Below are 22,566 nucleotides of genomic sequence, written 5' to 3'. Positions count from 1 at the left end.
TTGCTGCCTGTTGTAAAGTGGAGGGGAGAGGCCTGCTGGAGGAGTTCAGAGTGACACAAACTGATCAGAGTGCCGGGTGTGAGGAGAAATGCATAGGACTAGGGGGTGACAAGAGCTGTAGGTGGAATCACTAGTGAAAAGGAGTAGGCCCTTGACATAGGAAGCCAAATCAGTTCTTAAAAAGTAAGGAAGGATGAAGTGTTAGTGAGAGTGATGAGTGTTTGTGCAGCGAGGAAAGGACTTCATGTTTCTGAAAGGAGCTTCAATTTTATATATCTGTGGTTGTTTGAGAATTAAGTAGAGTATTTTTGTTACCTGGTTTGAAATTTGATGTATTTAGTGCTTAGAAGAGGTACCAGATTGAAAGCTCGGGATGCTGAAGTCATCAAATAACCTGCAGGAAAGGTACAGCATGACAAGAGGCACCACACGTGCCTCCCCAAAAATGCTCTTAACACGCTGTAAGTTGGAAAGGTATCTCAGTAGGGACTGAAGGGTAGTTCAGATTTCATGGTCTATTTTGACACAATTGGCTAACTTCAAGACTACTAACAAGGGTATAAGCCAGTATGACTCATGAAGTGGAAATCTGCCCACTAAGCTTAAGGCCCACTGAGTTCTAAAGTTTCTGTAAGGCTGAGTGGGTGCTCACTTTACCTGCCTTGATATATTCTTCTAATGACATTTCTTTTCCTGGTGCCCTCACATAAAATAAAAATGAGGAGGAGAATGGTTTTATTTATTGCAAGATAAAGCTATCTAACTCCTGCAACCATAATGAGGTAAATGTAAATAGCAAGACAACACTGTTGTTTTCTTTGGCTCCAGGGTGTATCCGTAGTTTTAGTGCACTTGCTGTTTTGCTGTTGCTCGTTTTCCTCACGGCCGTTGCTGACAGAGCTGCTTCCTTGTAGGAGGACTGACAAATGGTAGTGGTCGCTATATTTCTGCAGCCCCCGGAGCCGAAGCCAAGTATCGCAGTGCGGCGAGCACCTCCAGCCTCTTTAGCTCCACCAGCCAGCTCTTCCCTCCTTCGCGCCTCCGCTACAGTAGGTCTGACATTATGCCTTCTGGACGCAGCCGATTGCTAGAAGATTTCAGAAACAATCGTTTCCCTAATCTTCAGCTAAGGGACCTTCTTGGACATATTGTTGAATTTTCCCAAGACCAGCATGGTTCTAGGTAATTCTTATAAGACTAGTTAATAATACTTCACTGCTTTGATATTGCTTTATTAACATCAAACATTTGAATGAGGTGCTTGTCATCTTAATTCAAAGCACGCCATTAATTGGAGCGCACACTGACCTTCTCTAGAAAATTTCATTGTAAAAGTAGTACTAATTTAGCTGCCTGTAGAAGTTCTCAGTGTAGAAATAGCCTCATAATTAGACTTTTAAACTCTAGTATTTAGGTATCAAAAAAAGGCGTTGATTAAGAAAACAAAATATGTGACATCTGGAATGTAAAACTATTTTTTGTCAGTACATCATCAGGTACTTAGTTACTGTTATTCTTTTCATCTTTAATGCTTTTCAAATGAAAGTTTTTAAGTCAATTTTACAAAAATGTATCCTTTTATATGCAAAGGCACTACTTTCATTTTAATAAATTTTATAAATGCTTTCCTTAGAGTGTTGAGGTGTCTCATTGAAACAGTGTTTGAGAGGTTTTCCTGTTGTTGATGCAAAGCATAATGTACCTTTTTTTGCCCTTAGATTTATACAGCAGAAGCTGGAGCGAGCTACTCCAGCTGAGCGCCAGATGGTATTTAATGAGATCCTGCAAGCAGCTTATCAATTGATGACTGATGTGTTTGGAAACTATGTAATACAGAAGTTCTTTGAGGTAAGCATAGCACTAAGTCTATGGATGGGTATGCAAATGAAGTGCTGTAAATCTGATTAAATTTAACTGGTCTTTTTCTTAACACCATAGCAGAATTCTACATGACTTCCACAGAGCCCAAGTGTGTAACTCTGCATACATGTTTTCTGTTCTGTATCCAGTGCTTTTTGTCATAATGGACACAGTTTCTCCTTACACTGGTGGTGCATGTATTGGTGAACACTGGTGAATGCACAGGCTGCACATTGAGGCTTCACAAGCCTTTTAGCAGAACTTAGAGAATCTTTCAGGAGATGACAGGGGACTTAAATATTTGAAAGATGCTTTTTATTGGATCATGCTACAGAATGGGTCTGGAAAACACCCTTGCGCTCAAACAGCTGTGGGAACTTTATCCAGTGCTCTGTATGAGGAAACTCCCATAAAATGTATTGAGACAGAAGAATTTCGAGTAAGGGGTATCTATCATAACATACAGCCAATATTGCTACAACTAGTATTTAAAACAGATTTGTTTTCTGTTAAAAAATATGTGGTAAAAAAAGGCTTTATCAAAAAATTACAAGATTTGGCTTGCAGAGAGAAGAAAAAGTAATACCTGTGTCCTGGGAAAAGTTACATGTAGAAAGGGTATCTAGTATAGTGTACTTTAAATCAAGGGCCATATCAAAGAGTGGCGGAGAGAAGGTGAAGCTGGAAAATGTCCAGTAAGGAATAAGATACTTGCTGTAAACAAGAATGTCATTTTTAGTGAGTAATCTATGAAACAATGTGCTCACTTCTTTTACTTTTTTTTTGTTAACCAATCAAAATATCTTCTGAAAAGTGTCACTGACATATGACGATATGGAAGATCTGGATTTTGCTCAAGGGTCATTATTTGCTGTTTTTTCCATAATGTTAAGTTGGATGAATACTCAGTTAATCATTGTCAGTTGAGTGTTTTCATCTTAATTCTGCAGAACAGTTGTCCAGAAAAAAGCATGCATGGCCTTACCTGTAGAAGGGGACCTCAGTTCAATGTTTAAGTAGGCAGGTGAAGTTGGTCGCGCTTTCTTCAGAGCTGACTACAGGTGTGAAGTTTGACAGTTCTCAGCAGTGCTGCAGGAGTATTGCTGTGCCTGCAGCTGATTGTCCCAGTGGTCACTTCAGTGTCCTCTCTTACAAGATGTGAGATACACTGACAGTACAAGTTTTGAGATAGCAGGAAAAGTCTGATTTGGACTCATACCTAATAATGACCTGTGATCCATGTGCCTGGTATAATTTATTTTAAGAAGTGGCTCATTGCACTTAAATATTCCTACGGACAGACAAATGAAAACTACATAGATTTCTTCTGTTGTCTTTCAAGGTCATGCATTTGATAGCAGGTATGTGACTGGATATGGAATATTACAAAATGTTGCATTTAGAAAAGCTTCTGCTAATTATACCCACCAAAAAAACAAAGTGAAAAATTATTCAAATATTACAATCACGTACATCTTGAAAATACTTACTCTGACATGTAAATTCCAGCATGCTGCAATATGTCTTCATTTGTTAACAGCATATTTATTTTCTTTTAGTTTGGAAGTCTGGATCAAAAGTTAGCCCTGGCAACACGCATCCGAGGTCATGTTCTGCCATTGGCCCTCCAAATGTATGGCTGTCGTGTTATCCAGAAAGCACTCGAGTCAATCTCACCTGACCAGCAGGTAATTGTAAGTTAGAGCAATGATTTTATTTTATTTTTTTTATTTTTATTGTATCTATCTTTTTACTTGATTAAATTGTTGATTATTCCCTTCATCATGAAATATCCTATGGGCTAAAATAGTTGTTTAAATGAAAATACTGAGGTTCACAGTTAACACCAGTGAATATGAAGATTGGAGTTAGGATGAAATTAAATTTTTCCTTGTTTAAGTGGGGGGAAATATCATTGTAAAGACAAGGATAATCTTTGTTTTTCCAGAATGAAATGGTGAAAGAGCTGGATGGCCATGTTCTGAAATGCGTGAAAGATCAAAACGGAAACCACGTTGTACAAAAATGCATTGAGTGTGTTCAGCCCCAGTCACTCCAGTTCATCATTGATGCATTCAAAGGACAGGTAGTGTCAATGGTTCATTTCCTCTTTGCAGGATGCTTAGATTTCACAGAAAAAGATTTGCAGGTCTTTGTCCATCATTTGCATGTACAAGATAGTGTTTGGCACTTCGTTATTTTAAGTAGAATGAAAAAGGGGATGATGACATGGAAAAGTTGTTGGAGAGACAGTTAACATGCTGTAAAAAGATTAATTTGTTGGGAGAGGAGGCTCTAGAAAGACTTGTTTGGATGTATTATAAATACACACAGTGGGTGTCATATAAATACATACAAAGGACCTCGTGTGCCCAGGCTTTGTGTTTCTGTTTTGTGGTAACACCATTTCACATTTCCTTCACAACTCTTGACAGGGCCATTTTTCATATAGTAATAAAGTATGTGCTCTCTAGCATATATTTTTTGTTAAAAATGACATTTTCCTCTCCTGTTGCTTGTGTTACACATGTGTCTTTCAGTGTTTCCCAATGAATGTCAGTCCTTAAGGAACTGCAGTGATGAAATACACTAATCTGTTCCCTGCATATGGGCTAGTGTGGAGTGAAGGGGGTGTCATTTTTGTTTACTTCAGATTGGGGTTTTTGTTTTGTTTCCAAAAAAAGTTATTACTATAAGATTGATATTGTGCTGCAGGCTAGTGAATATGCTGCAGCTAAATAACATTTTAATCCTCTGAGACAAGCGTGTACTTTTATAGTCTTGAGAAGAATTGTAAAAATCTTACTAACTTGGCTATATAACTAAATTTTACTTTAATGGATGGCCAAGTGTATTTTCTCATAAAATCTACAATATCTTTCTCATTTTACACAACAGCAATACCAGAATTATAGTTGTACATAGTACTAAATTGCGTACCAAGTTTTCTACGGTTGTGTTTTTACACCAAAAAGTGTATATGAGGTACATGAGATGCATTTTTTAAACTGTAAATAGAGCCCCTTGACTAAAGTGTGAGTGTGTTTATTTACTGAACATCCTTCCTGAGCGCCAAGTAATTATATATAGAAAATATTAGCTAATATGAAATGGCAAATGAAAAATGATACACTTATGTGATATTACTTACCATTTTCTCCTGCCTGCATCATTTGAATTGATGCCTAATCATACAAGATTCTGTGTTCAGTCCTGACCAACACTGAAATTCTTGGAATTAATCCCCAAACCACAAACCTAGCTTCTAGAGAAGCAAGCAGAAGGAATAAGCAAGATTTGGCTGTACGTTTTGAGTAGTTATTTGCAAACTTTGTAACTGGGAGCCTGTTGTGTATGCTGGAACATGAAATTGGTGAAAATCAGCCACCATTATCAAATTCCTTTTTTTAAGTGTCAAAGTCTTAAAATTTGAAAATTAAGTAAAAAGGAAAGCCTGAAAGTTGAACAGCACTTAACGAAGGGTCGTGCTTCCAGGCTTTCCTTTGCAGCTGTGTAGGCTAGAAACATTGTAATGAACAGTTGGGTTCTTAGTTACATGGTTTCTGGAGTCCTTGACACACAAAAACCTGCTTTTTCGTCTTTTCCTGACTTTTGCTGGAAACAGAATTCTGGTCTTGGCAGACAAAACTTTTTTAATAGTAGTTGGTATGTTCAGTTCCAGTTTGAACACAGTAATTGCAATAGATGTGAGCTTCGGTTGGTTTAACTTCAGTTTGCAATCCTATTTTCAAGGTATTTGTACTTTCAACTCATCCATATGGTTGTAGAGTAATTCAGCGTATTCTGGAGCACTGCACTGCTGAGCAGACTTTGCCAATCTTAGAAGAACTGCATCAACACACAGAGCAGCTAGTGCAGGTTAGTGCGTGTACACTCGTTTGTAATGCACTGTAGAGTTTTTTGTTGTTATCATAATTTACTCCTGTATCCTAGTTTAAATGCGTTTGCCTCTTTTTAGTTTTGTAGACATTGATTTTTTGTTTTTCTTTCCTTCCATAGTTTTAATGAAAATGAATTTGGAAGTTGGGAGGCAAAGAAGATATAAAAAGCCTTTTTCTTACACTTTTGACTGTAGCTTGGTGTTCAGGGGAATGTTACAGCTGTTAAAAAAGTATGATCTTAAATTTAAGGACTTCTTTCTTTAAGAGCGTAAAAGATACTCTAGCAAAACACTGGTTTTACAGATTATTTACATTTTCATGTAAAATTTGTGGCCCATTAAGTAATTCTTGATGAAGTATGTTTTGCATCACTTTGCTACTGTAATGTTGACATTAGTGTATTTTCCTTACATTCATGCAATTAGTAATTTCATACTTAATGCTCATGTACAAAAGCTGTCTGTATTTATTACTTGGTATGAACACAAAAAAAAATTGAAGTCATCTTATTTTCAGGATCAGTATGGAAATTACGTTATTCAACATGTACTGGAGCATGGTCGTCCTGAAGACAAAAGCAAAATTGTTTCAGAAATAAGAGGAAAAGTTCTAGCTCTGAGTCAGCACAAATTTGCCAGGTATTGGACAACTTTCATATGTTAAAGATCCATTAACCTTGTAAATGTATTGGATTTATTTCTTGTGTTACAAAAGGGATGCAATTTTTTTTTTCTATTGTGTATCTTTCATCCTGAAATTTCATATTTTTATAGAGATGAATGGTAGTGATATTTTTATACTAGGTTTGGGGAAGGGAAGAGGCAAATGTTCTGTAACGAAACAAAGGAGGTTCTGTGGCTTTATGGGATATGGCTTTTGTTCACTTTGTGCAAGCGCAGGAAACAGGTTCCAAGTTTTCATGTGAGGATGCCCAGAGCCAGGTGAAAAGCTCTGCTGGAACTTGGGTGATGTGCTGATGATGATAAGTTGGGACTTGCTGACTCTCAATCCAGTCTAGCAATTTGCAAGTATAACAAGGCTTGCTTTAAAAAGTGGTGGTTCAGTCTAACAAGGATTTTCTGCCTTAGTCTGAAAGACTGCTGTAGGAGGCCTGAAATATGCTGAATTTAGAACCCAAAACTTATTCTTTCGTGCTTTTTGCTGAAATATGGATTATGTGCCTTTTGCTAAGGGAAAATAGACCTCAGAATTCATTCTGGGTGATTTAGTGAGACTAGCCTTGTCACCAAAATGAAGCAGAAATCCCTTGTGACATTATGGGGGCATTTGTTTTCAAAATTGCTAGCAAACTAGTTTATCTGGATTTTATTTTTCTTTTCCTGAATAGAACTCTTCATAATCCTCTAATTTGTTTAATTTCTAAAGCACAAATTTAGGACCAGGATCATTTTGCTGATGGCCTTTCCAGCTTCTGGAAGGTTAGGGACTTGCTCTACAAAAGAATATTTGATGGAATCTCTGATGTCGGCATGCTCCTAGAAAGTGCCTTTATTCAAAAAGCAGGAATCTTCATATTTGGCTTTCTCTGTTGTGTTTTCAACGGGCCCACAACCAAAATAGATGTGCTAGAACACATCTGCAGCCTTAAGTCCAGTATACCTATGTAGGTCCAGTGGAAAAGTCTCTCCTACAAAATAATAAGTATCAGAAAATAACCTTTTCACATGGGTGAAATAATAGGGATATATAATCTTGTAACTTCCTCAGTCATCAGACTGGAGATTTGGAAATGAGGAATTGATGCATTTGCAATACACTTTTTACTGGCGTTAAGAACCCTGAAGAACTGATAAACTTCCAGATAGGTTTAAAATGGTTACCTGAAAGAATGTTACACCTCCAGTCCCACCATGGACTTGCCTTATTTTTCAGCAACGTGGTAGAAAAATGCGTGACCCACGCGTCCCGTGCCGAGCGCGCCCTGCTGATCGACGAGGTGTGCTGCCAGAACGATGGCCCTCACAGTGCCTTATACACCATGATGAAGGACCAGTACGCCAACTACGTCGTGCAGAAGATGATCGACATGGCCGAGCCCGCCCAGAGGAAGATCATAATGCACAAGGTATGTGTGTGCATGCTGTAGTGGTGCAAAAATACCATCTGTGCGAGCTTTTCTGCCAGAGCACCTTTCCCTGCAGGTGTAAGACTCACTGCTTCTGTAATCTAGAACTTGATGTATAACCGTGGCATTCAGTGGAGCTTGGCAAAGCAGAAAACATTCAGGTCTCTGAGCACTGAGCTAAAAAAGGAAAGTTTCAAAAGTTGGATTTCATCTCCTGTCTTTGTGCCAGCTTTTATGTGAAAACACTTTCAACAGAAAAATGTATCTGTCATCACTGTTAATATAACAGAAGAAACACAGGTTTCTCGTTTTATTTTCTGGTTGTGGGTATAAATCCATTCTGCAGTTCCCCTTAAAGAGATTCCTACACTTCTAGCATAGAAGCACATTTCTACTTAAGAATATCTAGACATGAAGAAAAGTGTTGTTGCCATAATGGCCCAAGGCTATTTAACACAGGGCCCAGGATATTCCTGCAGAAGCTCTGCTTCCCCCAGTCACCAACAGGGCTCTCCCACAAAAGTACTACCTCCCTTTTCCTGCAGCAGGAACATCAGTTATTTGATGAGCCAAAATCACCAGTTTTGCATATTTCCAGAAACTTCCAAAACTTTGAAATACTTCTGTCTTCTGACATCTTTTTGCATAATTCTTTCAAAGTGTAGTTACTTCTACTTAAAAGTGTTGTGGATGTTAACAAAACCAAACGTTTCTTATTACAGATTCGACCCCACATCACGACTCTGCGTAAATACACCTATGGCAAGCACATTCTGGCCAAGCTGGAAAAGTATTACCTGAAGAACAGTGCTGATCTGGGGCCAATTGGTGGACCACCAAATGGGATGCTGTAAAAGACAAAGAGAAATGGAAGAAAAATTAAATTGTGAATTATCAAAACCTACAACTTAACTCTAAATGTTCTGATTTTTTTAAATCTATTTATTGACTTTGTTCATCCATTTGTAAAATTTTTATTCTTGTGTATATTTTTGGGGAGTGAATTGTTAGAAAACAAAGAAAAAATATCTCCAGCCCTGATCCGGAGACCTATCAGATTGGATGGCTGGCAAAGCACAGAATGCCTGTATATGATGTAATTGTATCAAAATAGCTGTCACATATTTTGTAAATTTTTACCTTGTAAAGTCACTGAAATAGTTTTTAAAGGGAAAAAGTACAGTATTCTTTTAATACACTGGCTTGCAATCTGGTAGGTCTACCCAGCATCATAGCACAACAGGTTTATAGAGTTGTATATAGAATTAATCCTTATTTTTCCCCTTTGTGTGAAGTCTTTTATACCAGATTAAAATTGATCAGCTGCATAAACATTATTTAACATGTTGAAAAGTTAAGTTGTATTTTGGTGGTTCACAACATCCTATCCAAATAATAAAAAGGGCACAGCAAATTAACGTAGGGAAGAACAAAACAATGGAAACTTTAAAATACTAGGTTTTGGCACTTGCTGTGGATACAGGTTTTTTTAAATCATGCCCTAAGGTTTTCTCTAGCAATGTATTAAAAATAAAGTGCTGTATATACTTATATATGTAATTGTTGTACAAGGTAGAGGGATTAAAATGATGGTGGTACTTCCATTCAGCAAAGTACTCTGTTGGAAAAGGAGTAAAGCCTGTATTAACTTTACAGTCAGTTTTACAACGCAGGAAGAGTAGAGATTTGTATTTTTTTATTTTGCATATAGAATTGTAAGGATTTGAAAGTGTTGAGCATTTATTTTGCTTTCTCACTGTAGATGCGAAAAATAGGTAATGATAAAGAGAAGGGGCCACTGAAAAGTAAACTTGATAGCTCAACATTTAAGCATGGTTGATTAACTATTCAGATAGCTTTTTGCTTCCTATAAATATATGCATTGTATACGTGTAGTTAATAGGTGTAAGTTTACAGTTTGAAAACAAATCTCTCGTTTCGATGTTTATTACAAAGCCTTGCTAATTTAGTAGTGATGCTTACCTTGGTTGTACAGATGTACATTTGTAAACCTTCATGCTGTAAATGTAATTTGTTTTACTCCTTTTTGGGACAAAAATTTGCATTTTAGTGTATATTCATATCCCCATTCCCTTCTTTCCCCCTGGCATATAGTGTTGTATAATGTAAATTTATTTCAGCAAATCAAGAGTGATTTTTTTAAAATTCTATCTTTATATGGTTTCAAAAATATGAACCGGCTTTCTTTTTATCTATTGTGAGAAACATTATGTTTTGTTTATAACATAGCTGTTGATTCTGTTCATATGGACACTTTGGGAAATCAATCTGTTCAAATTTTAAATCAGGATAAATAAGCATAGTAAGAAGTGGACTGAAATATTTGGTTATCACAGAAACCAATGCTTCTTCCATCTTAATAAATGTGGCATGATTTTTTTGTACAGAAGAGTACTGTATTTTTGAATAGCCTTCTCCCAGCGTAAAGCAAATATGTATGATAACTGTCGATTTTTTTCTCTGGACATATGACATTGTAACAGTAACATAAAGATGATGTACATATACAAGCGGCCTTATGTACATTTCCCAATGATCTTTTTAAGGCAGAATTGTGACCATATGTGTATAATTAAAATCCTTTTTAATCCTTTGCCTATGGAAATATTTTGGAAAAAGCTTACTTTGTATATTCAGTTTCTGAAAGATAAAGAAAGTGCTTTGTATGTTGTTGAAGTAAGTATTTTGTGTAAAATGTTCATTTGGATGGCTTAACCTAAAGTTTTGATCAACATGATAGTTTGGAAACAACGTCTTGAGCATTGATCAAATAAAAGGCTGTTTTGGTAGGGGTGTGATCATGAGAAAGAAAATAGTAGTGGTATAAACTTGTGTGAGGAATTCTGTCATGTTACTGTTGATACCAGGGTTACATAACTGTTACTAAAGCAGACATCTGAGGTGCTGCGTTTCTAATGGTAGTGATAACTCATTAATAGGCAAATGGGAAAGTTTCTTCTGGCCTACTTCCAGTGCCTGCATGAAGTGAGGTAGTAGGCCTTGTTATTTTGAGTAAGCACAATTCTAATTGCCAAGTAGTTTTTGCATGGCAGTTCACAAAATTCCTCTGCAGAGGTACCAACCCTGTCATTGGAGCCAGAGCTTTCCCATAGTCACCCAAAGGATGACTTCTGAGCCACTTCCTTGGACACATCAATTCTCCTCAGTGACTATCTTTACCCTGTGTACCTGTGCCGTGTGTGTTATAATCCACAGAGCTGACATTCCTTCAACACGTAAGACAGTACGTCAGGCTTTCGGGGATGTCCAGGCAGAAACTGATAATGTCCCAGTACTTTGTCCCTGCAGCACTCATGCCATGGTTGAATTTAAGCAGTCCTGTAACTGTCATCTTTGGTGCTTTCAATATCTTGAGTATAATCTTCCACTTGCTCTCCTGAGATGATTTGTGCACAAATTCTATCCAGGAACATGAAAATCACTGGATTTCCTTTCAACTATTTTAGGGTTTGGGTAGAACCACTAGACTTTTTGCTCAAGTATTGCTTTTTGATATAGATTGTTTACGGACCAGTTTGTTTAGGTTTGACTCCAGGTGGCTCGTATTGAATAATGTAATGTTCACATGTATATACTGTAAAAATCAAAATGAAAATGTGTGAATAACACTGTGTGAAATATATCTGGTCTTGCGTTTTTCCTGTAGGAAACCAGCCATATTCGCAGTTATCTGACTTACCTGTATCTGTGAAGCTCAGCTTTGGGAAGGTGCTCACTCATTTGATCTGATGGGAATTGGGTAATTACTGAAGAACCCTGGATTAGATCATTAAATTTCCAGAGGGTGGCTCTGAGCAGCTAAACCTTCCTGTTTTATAAAAAGGTTTTACTGATGTCTAGTTAAGGCTACAGCCTGGTGACAGTTTCTTCATACATCCCTGGATCCAGGATGAGTTCTGGAGCATTTGAGAGGGTTAGCTTTCAAATGAGACAAGAAATTGTTAGGTCTGTGTCATCCCTGGATCCACACTCATTTCTGTTACTGCCCAGTTTTTTCAAAAGACCATTTTTAGCTTAAGGTGCGGAGTGGACTTCCGGCACAGGAAGCAAGCCTGGTGGGAAATACCTAAGGGGGCACCTGTGGACAGAATAGTCATAATGCCCATCCCTCCATCCCTGCCTTTTCCATCAGAACATGGAGAAAATTGAGGTTCTGGGGTCATGATGCCTAGATGTTTGAAAGTGCTGATGGAAATTCAGAAACCGATTTAGCACTGTTCCCTCTGCTGTAAGGAACAGGCATTTGAAGAGATGCTCACGGCTCATGGGTAGTAACACAGCAGTGGGGTTGGGCTCCATGAGAATGATGCTCAGTATTCCAGTAACTCGGAAAATGGCTTAACAGTGGGGTGACAACTTCCACAGTGTCATTTGGGGAAGTAAAGCTGAGACAATGGTTGCAAAAGCATTTTAAGATCTAGTGACTGGTCATTAAAAGTGCAGATTAAATGTAAGTCATGCGCCTGGGGGGGCAACCCAGCGTAAACTACAGAGCAGCACTTTGCCCCTGCAGTCAGGGCAGCCGCAGCGCTCTGGTGCGAAATTCTGTGTGGAGCGGTGGCTGGGCATCGCGTGTCCTGAGAGCAGCAGATCCTGCCCTCGTGGTGACACAGTTCTCTGTTGAGTAAGGAAAGGGGAACACATGAGCTGTCTGATCTGAGCTGTCGCAGCCCACGGCAGGGCAGCAGTGGCTGTTGGTTTGCTAACGTGGTGGCTCACATTGTACCAAGCTGCTGGTACCACCTGAAGTCTCAATAGTCTGTGGGCAGCACTGATGTGATGAGCTACAGGCAGTGCTTTACTCTGCCCAAAGAGTTTCAGATACACAAGCACTATCTGTGCCCAAAGGATGCTGATTCAAGCACCTCGTGGCTTGGGAATGAGGAAGCTTGGTTCCTGTTAGGGATGTATCCCTCTTGGGGCTGTGCTTGGTTCCTGGTGTTGGAGGTGTGGGAGAACTTGGCAAGTGTAGATCCTGCCACCCAGGAAGAGACAATCTGTGAGATGCTGCAGAGTGAGCCTGGGGTGTTGGCTCTCCTGTGCAGCAGAGCAGTCCAGGCCTCCCCAGCTCCGTCATCAGAAGGGGTTAAAAACCAGCACTTGTCACAGAAAGAGTCGCATGTTGAAAGGAGGAAGGACGTCCATCCAGTGTTGACAGCCCTCCAGAGCCGATACAGGACATGGGCTTTCCCAAGCTGGTGCAGGAAAAGGAGGTGACTGCTTTAGTCAGGAGAATGAACCAGATCCCAACATCACACATTAGGTGGCAGAACACAGAGGCTGTGGTGTGGGGGAGTGACCACCCCGCATCCAGGCAGGTAGTGGTAGGGAAGACCAAGCTTAGGGATTTAACAGAACTGTTGGTGCTCCTCAGTGAGGTGGTGCAGGAGCGTTTTCTCTGTTGGACAGAGCCTGCTCCCTCTGCAGGCTCGCTATGTGGTTAGGGAGCTTGCCCAGCAAAAGAGATGCTTGAATTAGTTTCCTTTACCAGCCTCAGGGTTTTGAACCTACCTCCCTCACTTCACAGGCATTTTCCTAACCACAAGGAGCTGGGCGGGTTCACTTTCTACTCCTGAATTTGGGCTGGTCTTTTAGCACAGCTTGAACCATTCATTGCGTCACAAAGAGCACAAGATGGAGCATGACTCCTAAAGCACGCAGGTGGGAGTGGGTAGGTTCTGTGCCTGAGATCCTTGTCTCCACTTCGATTCTCCCAGACTCACTTAATGCAAAATGTATCTTGGGAGCAGCATTCCCCCATCATTATCAGACTGGAAACTTTCCAGAGGCTTTATAAAAATGCAGGAAGACCTATTCTAAAGACCCTCTTCCTTTTATTAGTAAGAACAAACACTGGAATAAAACGTTCACCCTCTCACCAGCATCAGTACTCAGGGCACACGCTGTTTCTTCCTCCTCTGCTTGCTACCCAACCCTAAACTCCCTAGATCTGCAAACAAGAGCTGGGGCACATTGCAAGTGACACAGGTGGTGTACGAGACCATCGGACGGGGAGAAACCCCTTACATAGCTGAGCCCTAACGAGCTTCCTTCGAGCTTCAGACCTGCCTGGAGGGTTCAGATTTCCTGGCAGCCGCACAGCACCACAGCCCTTCCTCAGCCTGGCTGCTGGATCTCTTCCCAGCCCAGCCTCGGGGAGGGAGGCAGCCCTTCCCCAGCACAGCAGTGCTCAGGCAGGGGAGGCGGCGGGGAAGGCAGCCTGCTTGTCTGCTGATCACAGGGCAGGTTCACACGCTTCGGTTTCACAAACACTCGCTCCAGGTACTGCCTGCAGATCGTACCCACAGCAGCACAGAGCTGCCCCAGTGCCTGACTGCTGCAGAGGAATGTCACTGGTGGGGACTGGTGAGGAATTGGCCAAGCCTGCTGAGGTCCCTCTCCTTACAGGTGACGTTGGTTGTGCCTTCTCAGGCTGCAAGGCCACTGTCTGCTCCTGTCAAAGAGCTTTCCTCAGTGTCAGGGAAGCAGAACAGTTGCAGGTGTCAGGTGCCAAAATAAAGTAAGATCCCCAAAGACATACAACTGCTTACTGAGGGCTAATGGAAACTGTAAGAAGGGAAGTGTTATGGCAAGGGAACACACACAGGTAGTGGCAGAAAGCACTAGCCAGCCTGGCCAGCAAGGGAGACGATGACAGCACATTTCACAGCTATATTCATAGCTATATGCTCTTCTCCCAAATATAGGGACCCTATTCATTGTCTAAACTGGAGAATCAAAAATTAGAGGTTCCCTGGTGGGAATGAAGATCTCTCTTTCCTCGCCAGTATAATCCTTTTCTTCCTTTCTCTAAGAGAGCTGAAATGCAGCATCAGAAAGTATTTCCATTTCTCCCCCCACAGCATCAGTTCAGGAGGAGAGATTTTGGGAGGCCATCTGTTCATACAGGCTGGGATGTTGGAGAAGGATTCAGCCCAGTTGCCTGGGCTCAGGTTTGGAGGGTCTGCCTAGATGCTTTCCTTGCTCCACATCTGTGTGTGAACTGGATCCAGAGGCTGGTACAACAATCAGAGCACTTGCTCAATAAGCAAGAATTACAGAGGGCTGAAGCTGGGCTGAGGAGCTGAGGATGGGCAAACTCAATGCAAATCACAGAGTCAATTCCAACCCCCTGCATGGAGGGATGGGATGAATGGAGCAGAGTTCACCCCTATCAGAGGTCCAAGCTATACACTGATCTCTTTCAACTGGGCCATTTGGCTCTTGAAAAGCCTTTTTGTACAAAATCTCACCATCTTAAGTACTCCAAAATTCACATGATGTCTCCTGTTTCCTTGAAACATCATGTGTCTCATGAGAACTAAGAGTTTGATTATTCACCCCAGTTTGGGAGTCATACAAGTTCACATTCTGCTGGAAAAGGGTCTATCATGCAGCCCTACCCCATGTGCCACCCCTGCCACATGCAGGGAACCAAAAGTCCAGAGGTCTGATGAGGGTGTTCAAGGTGACCCACCCTACATTTCTGTGAAGTGTTGCATGGCCCCCACTGGCCCCTTGGAGAAGGGATACCCCCACAAGGGCCACACAGGTACACCCCACCAGCGAGGCTATGGGGGACACACCGTCCTGGTTTAAAACCACCTCTGTTTAGGTGTGGACATTTCATGTAGACTCATATGCTGGGAACAAATCCTGTTGCATACTGAGGCATCTGGTGCCATTGGAGGGATCCTTGAGCATCCAAGACACCTGGGCAGGGCAGGGGAACAAATCCCTAGGAGCTTGCCTCAGCCAAACCTTCTATTCCAGCAGAACATCTTAGATGGCACTGGACACCCTAATATATACAGTGGGTCTCTTCACCTAGCATGTACCAGAAACCAATAACCAACATTTTATAAATCAGTGGTTAAAAGGGGAGGGAGGGAGGGAAGAGAAGGCAGGATTAGGCCCAAAGGGTTTGCTGGGGTGGGAGTGAGAATAACTTTATACTGAAGAATGTAATGGGATGAGAGGTGGACAAACAAAGCCTCTACATCCACATACACGCACAAAGCTACTGTAACCACAGTGTAGTAAACAACCATAAGGACCTTTTGGATTACAAATAATGGGAGAAGGGGAGGGGGAAGGCAGAAGGAGCACCTTGAAAACCAAATGGTGTCTTTAAAAAGTACATAACATAGTAATAATAGTAAAAAGACACTTTATGCTTTGCAAAACCTTCATTCCAGGCCTCCCTATGAAGTATAGCTAATTTCACAGTCACCTAAAAAGAAATCAAACTAAAAAAAAAGGAAACAAAAGAGCATAAAATATGAAGTAACTAAAATATCTGTGTTCACCCTGCCAAAGTCAGTGCTGTCAGAGTGGGGCAGGCACACATGCCACGCTGAGCTTAAACCCGTGGTAAACCCACAGCTTTCTCTTCCCCACAGACATGTAGGTCAGCACTGCAGGAATCGCCCTACTGCCCAACCAGGGTTACAGCCCTTGCTCCCCTCCTTTCCTCCAGCTCCTCACCCATGTATGTGCCCCATTGTGCCCCTGCCCTCCTCCCTGGCCCTATGCCTGCCTCCCACCCGGGCAGATGCTCCCATGGAGGTGCTTCACCACCAGGAAGGTGCTGACAGGTAGACATTCGAGCATAGCTTGGTCTCTGCTTCAGCCTTGCACCAGCTCCATCCCTGCAGCACACAAGCACCAACCTACCCGGGGTAGGGGCTACCCCAACCCCACTCCCAGGACCCGGGGAAAGGCATTCTCCTCATGAATGCATGAGAAGGGCCAGGGTGAGGGGTGAGACAGGATGGGTGGGATCGGTGAGTGAATCAGCGCTCTGACAGGCAGGGCTGGGAGGCACTGGCACTGCCTGGAGGGTACGGCCAGGAGTGACTGCACTCAGCCCTCAGACAGTCAGTGCCTGCGGAAAGGGGTAAGTGGCCTTGAAATGCTAAATGAAGGATGATAATTGCAGCAAGATGCATCCATTTGGTTAATCAGGAAGAAAACCTGTACGTTACATCGTATCAATTTCACAGCATAGTCACTACTGGTAGCAGGAGGAAATGGTAAAACCTGTGGCTGGCCCCAGAGCCATCATTCCTCAAAGACCCTCAGCCAGTCTGGGGTCCAGATCACATCAGCTTGACGAATACATAAAAAACCAACAGCATTTTTTACAATGTTCCAAATATCTTTTCTAAGCAGCTGTTACCGAAATGGAACTGAAATCTGTGATGCAGCCTAGCCCTGCTCTCACAACTGCTCTGCTGCAGCATCTGTTTCTCCCAAGACCACAGCTTTTTTGCATACGTAGGAGTATTAAACCTGCTTTGGCAGAATTCCTGGCGTTAGAAGTGCTTACTCAAATTCTCCATGTAGCAGAAACACCTAACCCAAGACACTCGGCTGCTTAAAAGTGACAGTCTTGAAACTAGTAGTTAACGGGTTTCATGTGGAGTGAATATTTCTGTATTTTGCTTAAAACTCTTTCATTTTCTCCTTCATCTGGAACTTTTTTAGCAGCAGTACAGCTCTAGTTTGTGCAAAAACTGATAGCTAACTTCAGGAGTACGTTGTATATCGGGTATGGTCAGAGAGGAACAGGGACCACATTCCACAAGGAAAACCTTTATTAAAGTTTTGTGCAAGTTGTTCAAGTATAACCTATCATAAGACAGAACGTAAGCCCCTATCACAAATCAGGACAATAATGGAATACAGAGAATATACAGGAGTCCTTTGACAAGAGAATATACCTAATTTGACTGGGAGTCCCCATCTCTCCCAGGCAAATAATGGGTCTCTGTGACACTGCCAGAGGCAGCGGTAGGATTAAAAATACACGTTTTATTATCATAGCACTTACTGAGGTATATAAAGGCACTAAGTATCACAGTTCCTATTTTGCAGGGTAGCAGGCAGCTGCGCAGGGTCCAGCTTCTCTCGTGGTCAGAGAGTTTGCAACTCAGACATCCAATGTGCGAAACTTCTTCTCAGCATTTCCCCACTGAATGCACTGAAGAAAGCTCCTGTGCCTAGGGAGACCACAGGGACATCTCCCCTGGAGAAGCTGGGCAGCTGCCAGGGGGAAAGTCAGCAGGTACCAAGCCAGGGGTGCTGTGGAAACAGGGTGGCTCTGTCCTCCCTGCACTGCTTGCTTTTTCTCCAAAGCTCCCAGCAGCCGCCTGCCCATATGTTCCTGGGAGTCGTGATACCCTTCTCTCCATGCTCATTTTCATGCCAGGGTAAACCCCATTCTGTGCTCAGATTGTTTAGGGTCATGGAGGTCGAGGGATCACGCACTGCAAGCCAGCATGAGTCACCGTGAGTGAGCTGCCCTGAGCTGACCACAGGGGTAAGTGCAACACAGAAAGGCAGCAGAGCGTCTCCCTGGGCAAGAGGAAGAACAACAAAAAAGTGGTTGTTCAGGTGAGTGCTTTCAGGAGTACCTGCCTAGCCCACAAGCTCTGAAAGTGGTGGGCCAAAATTGTTGAACAGTGAAAGCAGCAGCCAGTATTACAGGAAAAGGCCTCGTTAAGAGAGAGCGAGTCAGTCTTTTCTTGTGGGCAGCACCCGTGTAACTTCAGGCAAATGGGAAACCTCTCCGTAGATTTTCATGCACCAGCCCCTGAAATCCAGCTCTGAGGCTCTCTGTAATGAGCATGCAGGATTCTACCAGGCCCTCACACAGAGCATCAAAGCAATGCAGCTGCTTTTATTACAGCTGTTTATGAAAACTCTTCTAAAAGCGGCATGCCACTGCCAGTTGGGCTTTTGCCAAAGGAAGCTCTGCTTAATTAGGTCAAGAATTATTTGGTTAGTGGCACAGACACATTTAGATATAGTTTTCAGTGTCCACACAGAAGTTCTCATTAGCAGGGAAAGGGGATAGAGGAGAAAGAAAAAGGTCACCAAACTCTTGGGGGAGGCGGCCAAGTGGATTCATTTGGTAACTATAAAGCCAACACTGCAGCTACCCTGCCACTTGGACCATTACACTTTGCATTGTTTAAACTGAAAAAAATCCAACCTCAGACTTTTAGCAAGAAAGGCTCATTCCTGTCCAAATAAGCAAGGTCATCCTTTCCATCGGAGCATTACACTGGGGAGAAGAAAGGAGATGAGAGCAGACTTTGCCTCTGGCTAACTTCACACTCCACACCTTAGGGTGGGCCACAGGGGAGTCTCCTTAGGTCTCCACTTCCTGGGAGTGAAAGCCAGGAGGCAGATGGAGTTGCTCAGAGATGTCTGACTCACTGCAAAGGCAGCTGGACAGAACAAGCAAAATCAGATATCACTGTGCAAGCAAACTGGGTGCGTTCAGGTGATCCGGCTGCAAGTCACAGCTGCATGTGAAAGGGTCAGAATCAATTATTTCTACATCAGTGGGAAAGGATATCCAAACCAAACTGCACAGGATTTGCCAAGGCATGCAAGGAGTTGGGAAGAGTTAAGTGTATTTGGTTCCACCAGCCGGAAAAAAGAGAAGTGGCCTTGTGAATAGGGGAGCCCTGTGCCTGGGGACCCAGAAGATGGGTAGCACAATGACTGGATGACAAATGTTGCTTGCTGGCAGACAAGCTCTTGGTAATCCAAGGCTGAAGGTCCAGCCTGCTTCCTCTGCAGACTTGTTCTTAATGCTCAAATTGGTTTAATGAGTGGGCAGATTGCTCCTTTGTTACTGCATGGAGTTAGAAAGAGAAGGATGTGGTGTGAGCCATGGATAATAGAGGCACTGGCCTGAGGAACTTGAAAGGGGAAGAAGAAGAATAGATTCAGGCTAGGAGCAAATGAAACTTTGCAAATCTTCCGGGTCTACACAGTCTCCAAACAGGCCACCAGACACACTGTCCTAACCTCCTCCTGTCAGGACAATCCTTCCTCTTCCATCTCCAAGGTTTTAGCCCACTGATCAAAGCTTCTTGTTGCCAGCTCATCATTCTGAGGCACCATCCATGGGAAAAACCCTGACGTCAAAGGGACTGTCAGTGACAGTACTTCAAGCCCTTCCCAGATACAATCCCTTGTTGTGGGTGCATCTCCTACCTTACTCCAAGAAGTTTCTAGGGCAGACTGAATCTGAATGCATTTAACTAGATATGTTTAACATCCTGTAACTGCTCCATGTGTCCAGAGGCACCCCCTTTCCTCTCTGTCCTGTTCAGCAATCACCACACAAATTCAGGGTTTCACCCAAAGCCTTGCCTACACATTGTACCTGAGAAGTGAAGCACATGAAAGCTATGGGTTTCCTGTTCTTACAAATTCCCTTTAGTCAACTGAGGTACCACACAGGGGGAAAATCAGACTTTTTTCTCGTCACAAAACCAACAATGGAGAAAATGGCAATCATTAGCAGGGAAGTCAACTACCTGAAGCAAAACACCAATAGCACATGTGAGCAGTGAGTGTCAACCCCACTAGGCAGGCAGCCTGGACACTTAGAGAAATCACAATATTTGCACATACTCTAACCTCCCACTGTGTGTTAGGAAATACACTTCTGTTCTCCATCCCAGGATGTCAGGCTGTAACATACTTTAAAAAATTTGTCAGCTGATTAAGACACTGAGATGTGATGTGTGAGTCTGTCCAGCTTGATGCCACAGGTACAGTCCAGCCCTTGTTAAGGAACTCCGAGCAGAATCAGTTTTTTCTAACCCTACCCCACCTGGTCCCAGTCCATTAATAAACCATTTAAGGACACATGGCACCAGGCTTCAGGAGTCACTGGTCATCTGCTCTGCAGGCTGCACTGCTGCTGGTGGGCAGCTGCAAGGGGAGGACACACAGTGATGGTGGCACATCCTCACACGCTCCTGTGGGCAGGTCTGACACCTGGAAAGCCAGGCAGGCAGCTCCTGCTGCTGCGTGATACTCACATTCATCAGGTGTAGAGGACAATGGCTTCTGGTCCAGAACCCAGTGCAGAAGACTGGTGGTTGCCCAAAAGCAAGAGTCGCCATCCCTCTCCCCCACTCGCCTCTGGTGGTGGTGGAAGCAGTGGGCTGGATTCCTCCTGCAGCTCTGTTTCCCCTCTTCCCATGGCAGCACACAGTTCAAACCAGCTCCTTTTCCCCAGGGAGACTGAGTTCAATTGGGCTACACTGCTGGAAGCCCTTGATCCAGTTCTGGGAAATCCCCACTGCTCCACAGTACTGGGCAGAGGCAACCAGCTCCTATGATCCCCTGAGCTCCAGGCTGCCAAGAAACTCCTCTCCATACAAGTCTCATCTGGCTTTTCAGCATGGAGCTCTTTTGACTGAAACCACAATACTTAACATGCTTCAATGATCAAGCGGAGGGCACGGGAATGTCACTGAAAATACTTGGCTTCCAAACGCAGCATTGTTCTTCCCTTACCCCATTCACAGATCCCAACCAGAACATCCCAATCCAGCTCTAAACGTTTTCTGGCCAATCCAACAAGAAGCACCACAGTGCTATTTGATCGAACATGCACACACGCCCGCGTTGGCATGAAACCCATGCGCCACTCAACTCCAGCAGCACCCCAGCACTGCTCCCAGGAGCAGCCTTGTGGAAGGATTCCCTCTCTCCTCTATGCTGCCAGGGTCCACCAGATGTAGCCTTGGCCAAGCTGACTCCTGCTCCTCCAAAATCTGCTGAGAAGACTGACCGTGCCCAGCATACATTTCCTGATTCCCAGTGATGACCATGCAGCTGGATGTCGCCACCTGCCCACCAATTCTGGGTGATGTTTTCAGCCCTGTGCTCTGCAGGCCCAGCACCAAGCACCTCTGACCCAAGCCCCATCCCAAAAGTCTCATCTCCAATGTTCTGGTTGCATGAGGTTCAAGACATGGCAGGGAGAAGAACATGGTGGCCATGGCTCATCTGAGGGAAAGGCGGGGTGGTAGGAGCTGCATGAGTAATTTAAGAGAGAGGGAAAGAAAGCAAGCTAATTAAAGACGTGATAAAATCTCAACAGTTTTAGCCACATTGAATATCCAATTAGGTCTATAAAGCCTTTGGGCCACAGCTGTGGGAAGGGATCCTGGCTCTGGCAGATTGACCAACACCCACCAAGAGCCTCCAGAGCAGCCAAGAAACACCAGTTATGGCTCTTTTTTGGTTACCCCTCCCCCAAGCAGCCCCAGGGCAGCAGGGCCCAATGGCTGCAGCCTAAACCACATCCCTCATCCATCCAGCTGCCCCATGGCCATGCTGCACAGCTACAGTTCCCAGCAGCTGTAAAAATTCCTAAAAACTCCCTCTTTTTTTTTTTTTTAATAATATTTGCACACACATTCAGCTGCATTGTTTATAGCAAACATTTCAACATGGGCTGGCACAGACAGAGAAAATAAACCAAGGCGAATGAATGGACTGGAACAGGAACTCCAGCCCTGACCCTGTGGCAGTGATACAATTCGTCCCCGCGGTGTGTTTTTGCGGAATGGTTGTTGCCTCATTTTTGCCATCCTCGGTGGGACGTGCGAAGACCAAGCCGCAGCAGTACTGAAGTCGCTTTTAACTCCAGAAAAAAGGGGCGAGTTGCAGGAGGGCGCTTCTTTCAAAGCAGCATTTTTTGCCGCAAACCTCTCGCAGCGTTTTACACGGCCAGAAATCCTGTTCCGCGCGGCAGAAAAAACGTGTGCGCTGAGGCACGGGCAGAGGCCGTGGGGCCGGCCCCGGGGACCCGCGGGCAGGAGGGAAGACACCTCACTTCCCTAAACACGTATT

At 43.2% G+C, this 22,566-nt stretch overlaps 1 protein-coding gene across 10 annotated transcripts in view; it reads left to right on the top strand.

Moving 5' to 3' along the window:
- PUM2 (pumilio RNA binding family member 2) overlaps nt 1–11,426 on the top strand; it is an 81,013-nt gene extending 69,587 nt beyond the window's left edge. For 6 of the 10 annotated variants that reach the window (XM_082277185.1, XM_082277184.1, XM_082277182.1 and 3 more), the window contains 8 exons: nt 915–1,182; nt 1,719–1,848; nt 3,420–3,554; nt 3,809–3,946; nt 5,614–5,739; nt 6,279–6,400; nt 7,656–7,848; nt 8,571–11,426. In XM_082277185.1, the coding sequence (XP_082133311.1) occupies nt 915–1,182; nt 1,719–1,848; nt 3,420–3,554; nt 3,809–3,946; nt 5,614–5,739; nt 6,279–6,400; nt 7,656–7,848; nt 8,571–8,702 (1,244 nt within the window). In that variant the 3' untranslated portion in view covers nt 8,703–11,426. The remainder of the gene's footprint in view (nt 1–914; nt 1,183–1,718; nt 1,849–3,419; nt 3,555–3,808; nt 3,947–5,613; nt 5,740–6,278; nt 6,401–7,655; nt 7,849–8,570) is intronic. The other 4 variants (XM_082277183.1, XM_082277181.1, XM_082277178.1 and 1 more) reach the window with 1 other exon arrangement.
- Nucleotides 11,427–22,566: the final 11,140 nt, after the last annotated feature.

The sequence above is a fragment of the Coloeus monedula genome, assembly GCF_965178545.1.
Source record: "Coloeus monedula genome assembly, chromosome: 2".
Taxonomy (NCBI): domain Eukaryota; kingdom Metazoa; phylum Chordata; class Aves; order Passeriformes; family Corvidae; genus Coloeus; species Coloeus monedula.
This window is presented reverse-complemented; position numbering and strand designations above follow the sequence as displayed.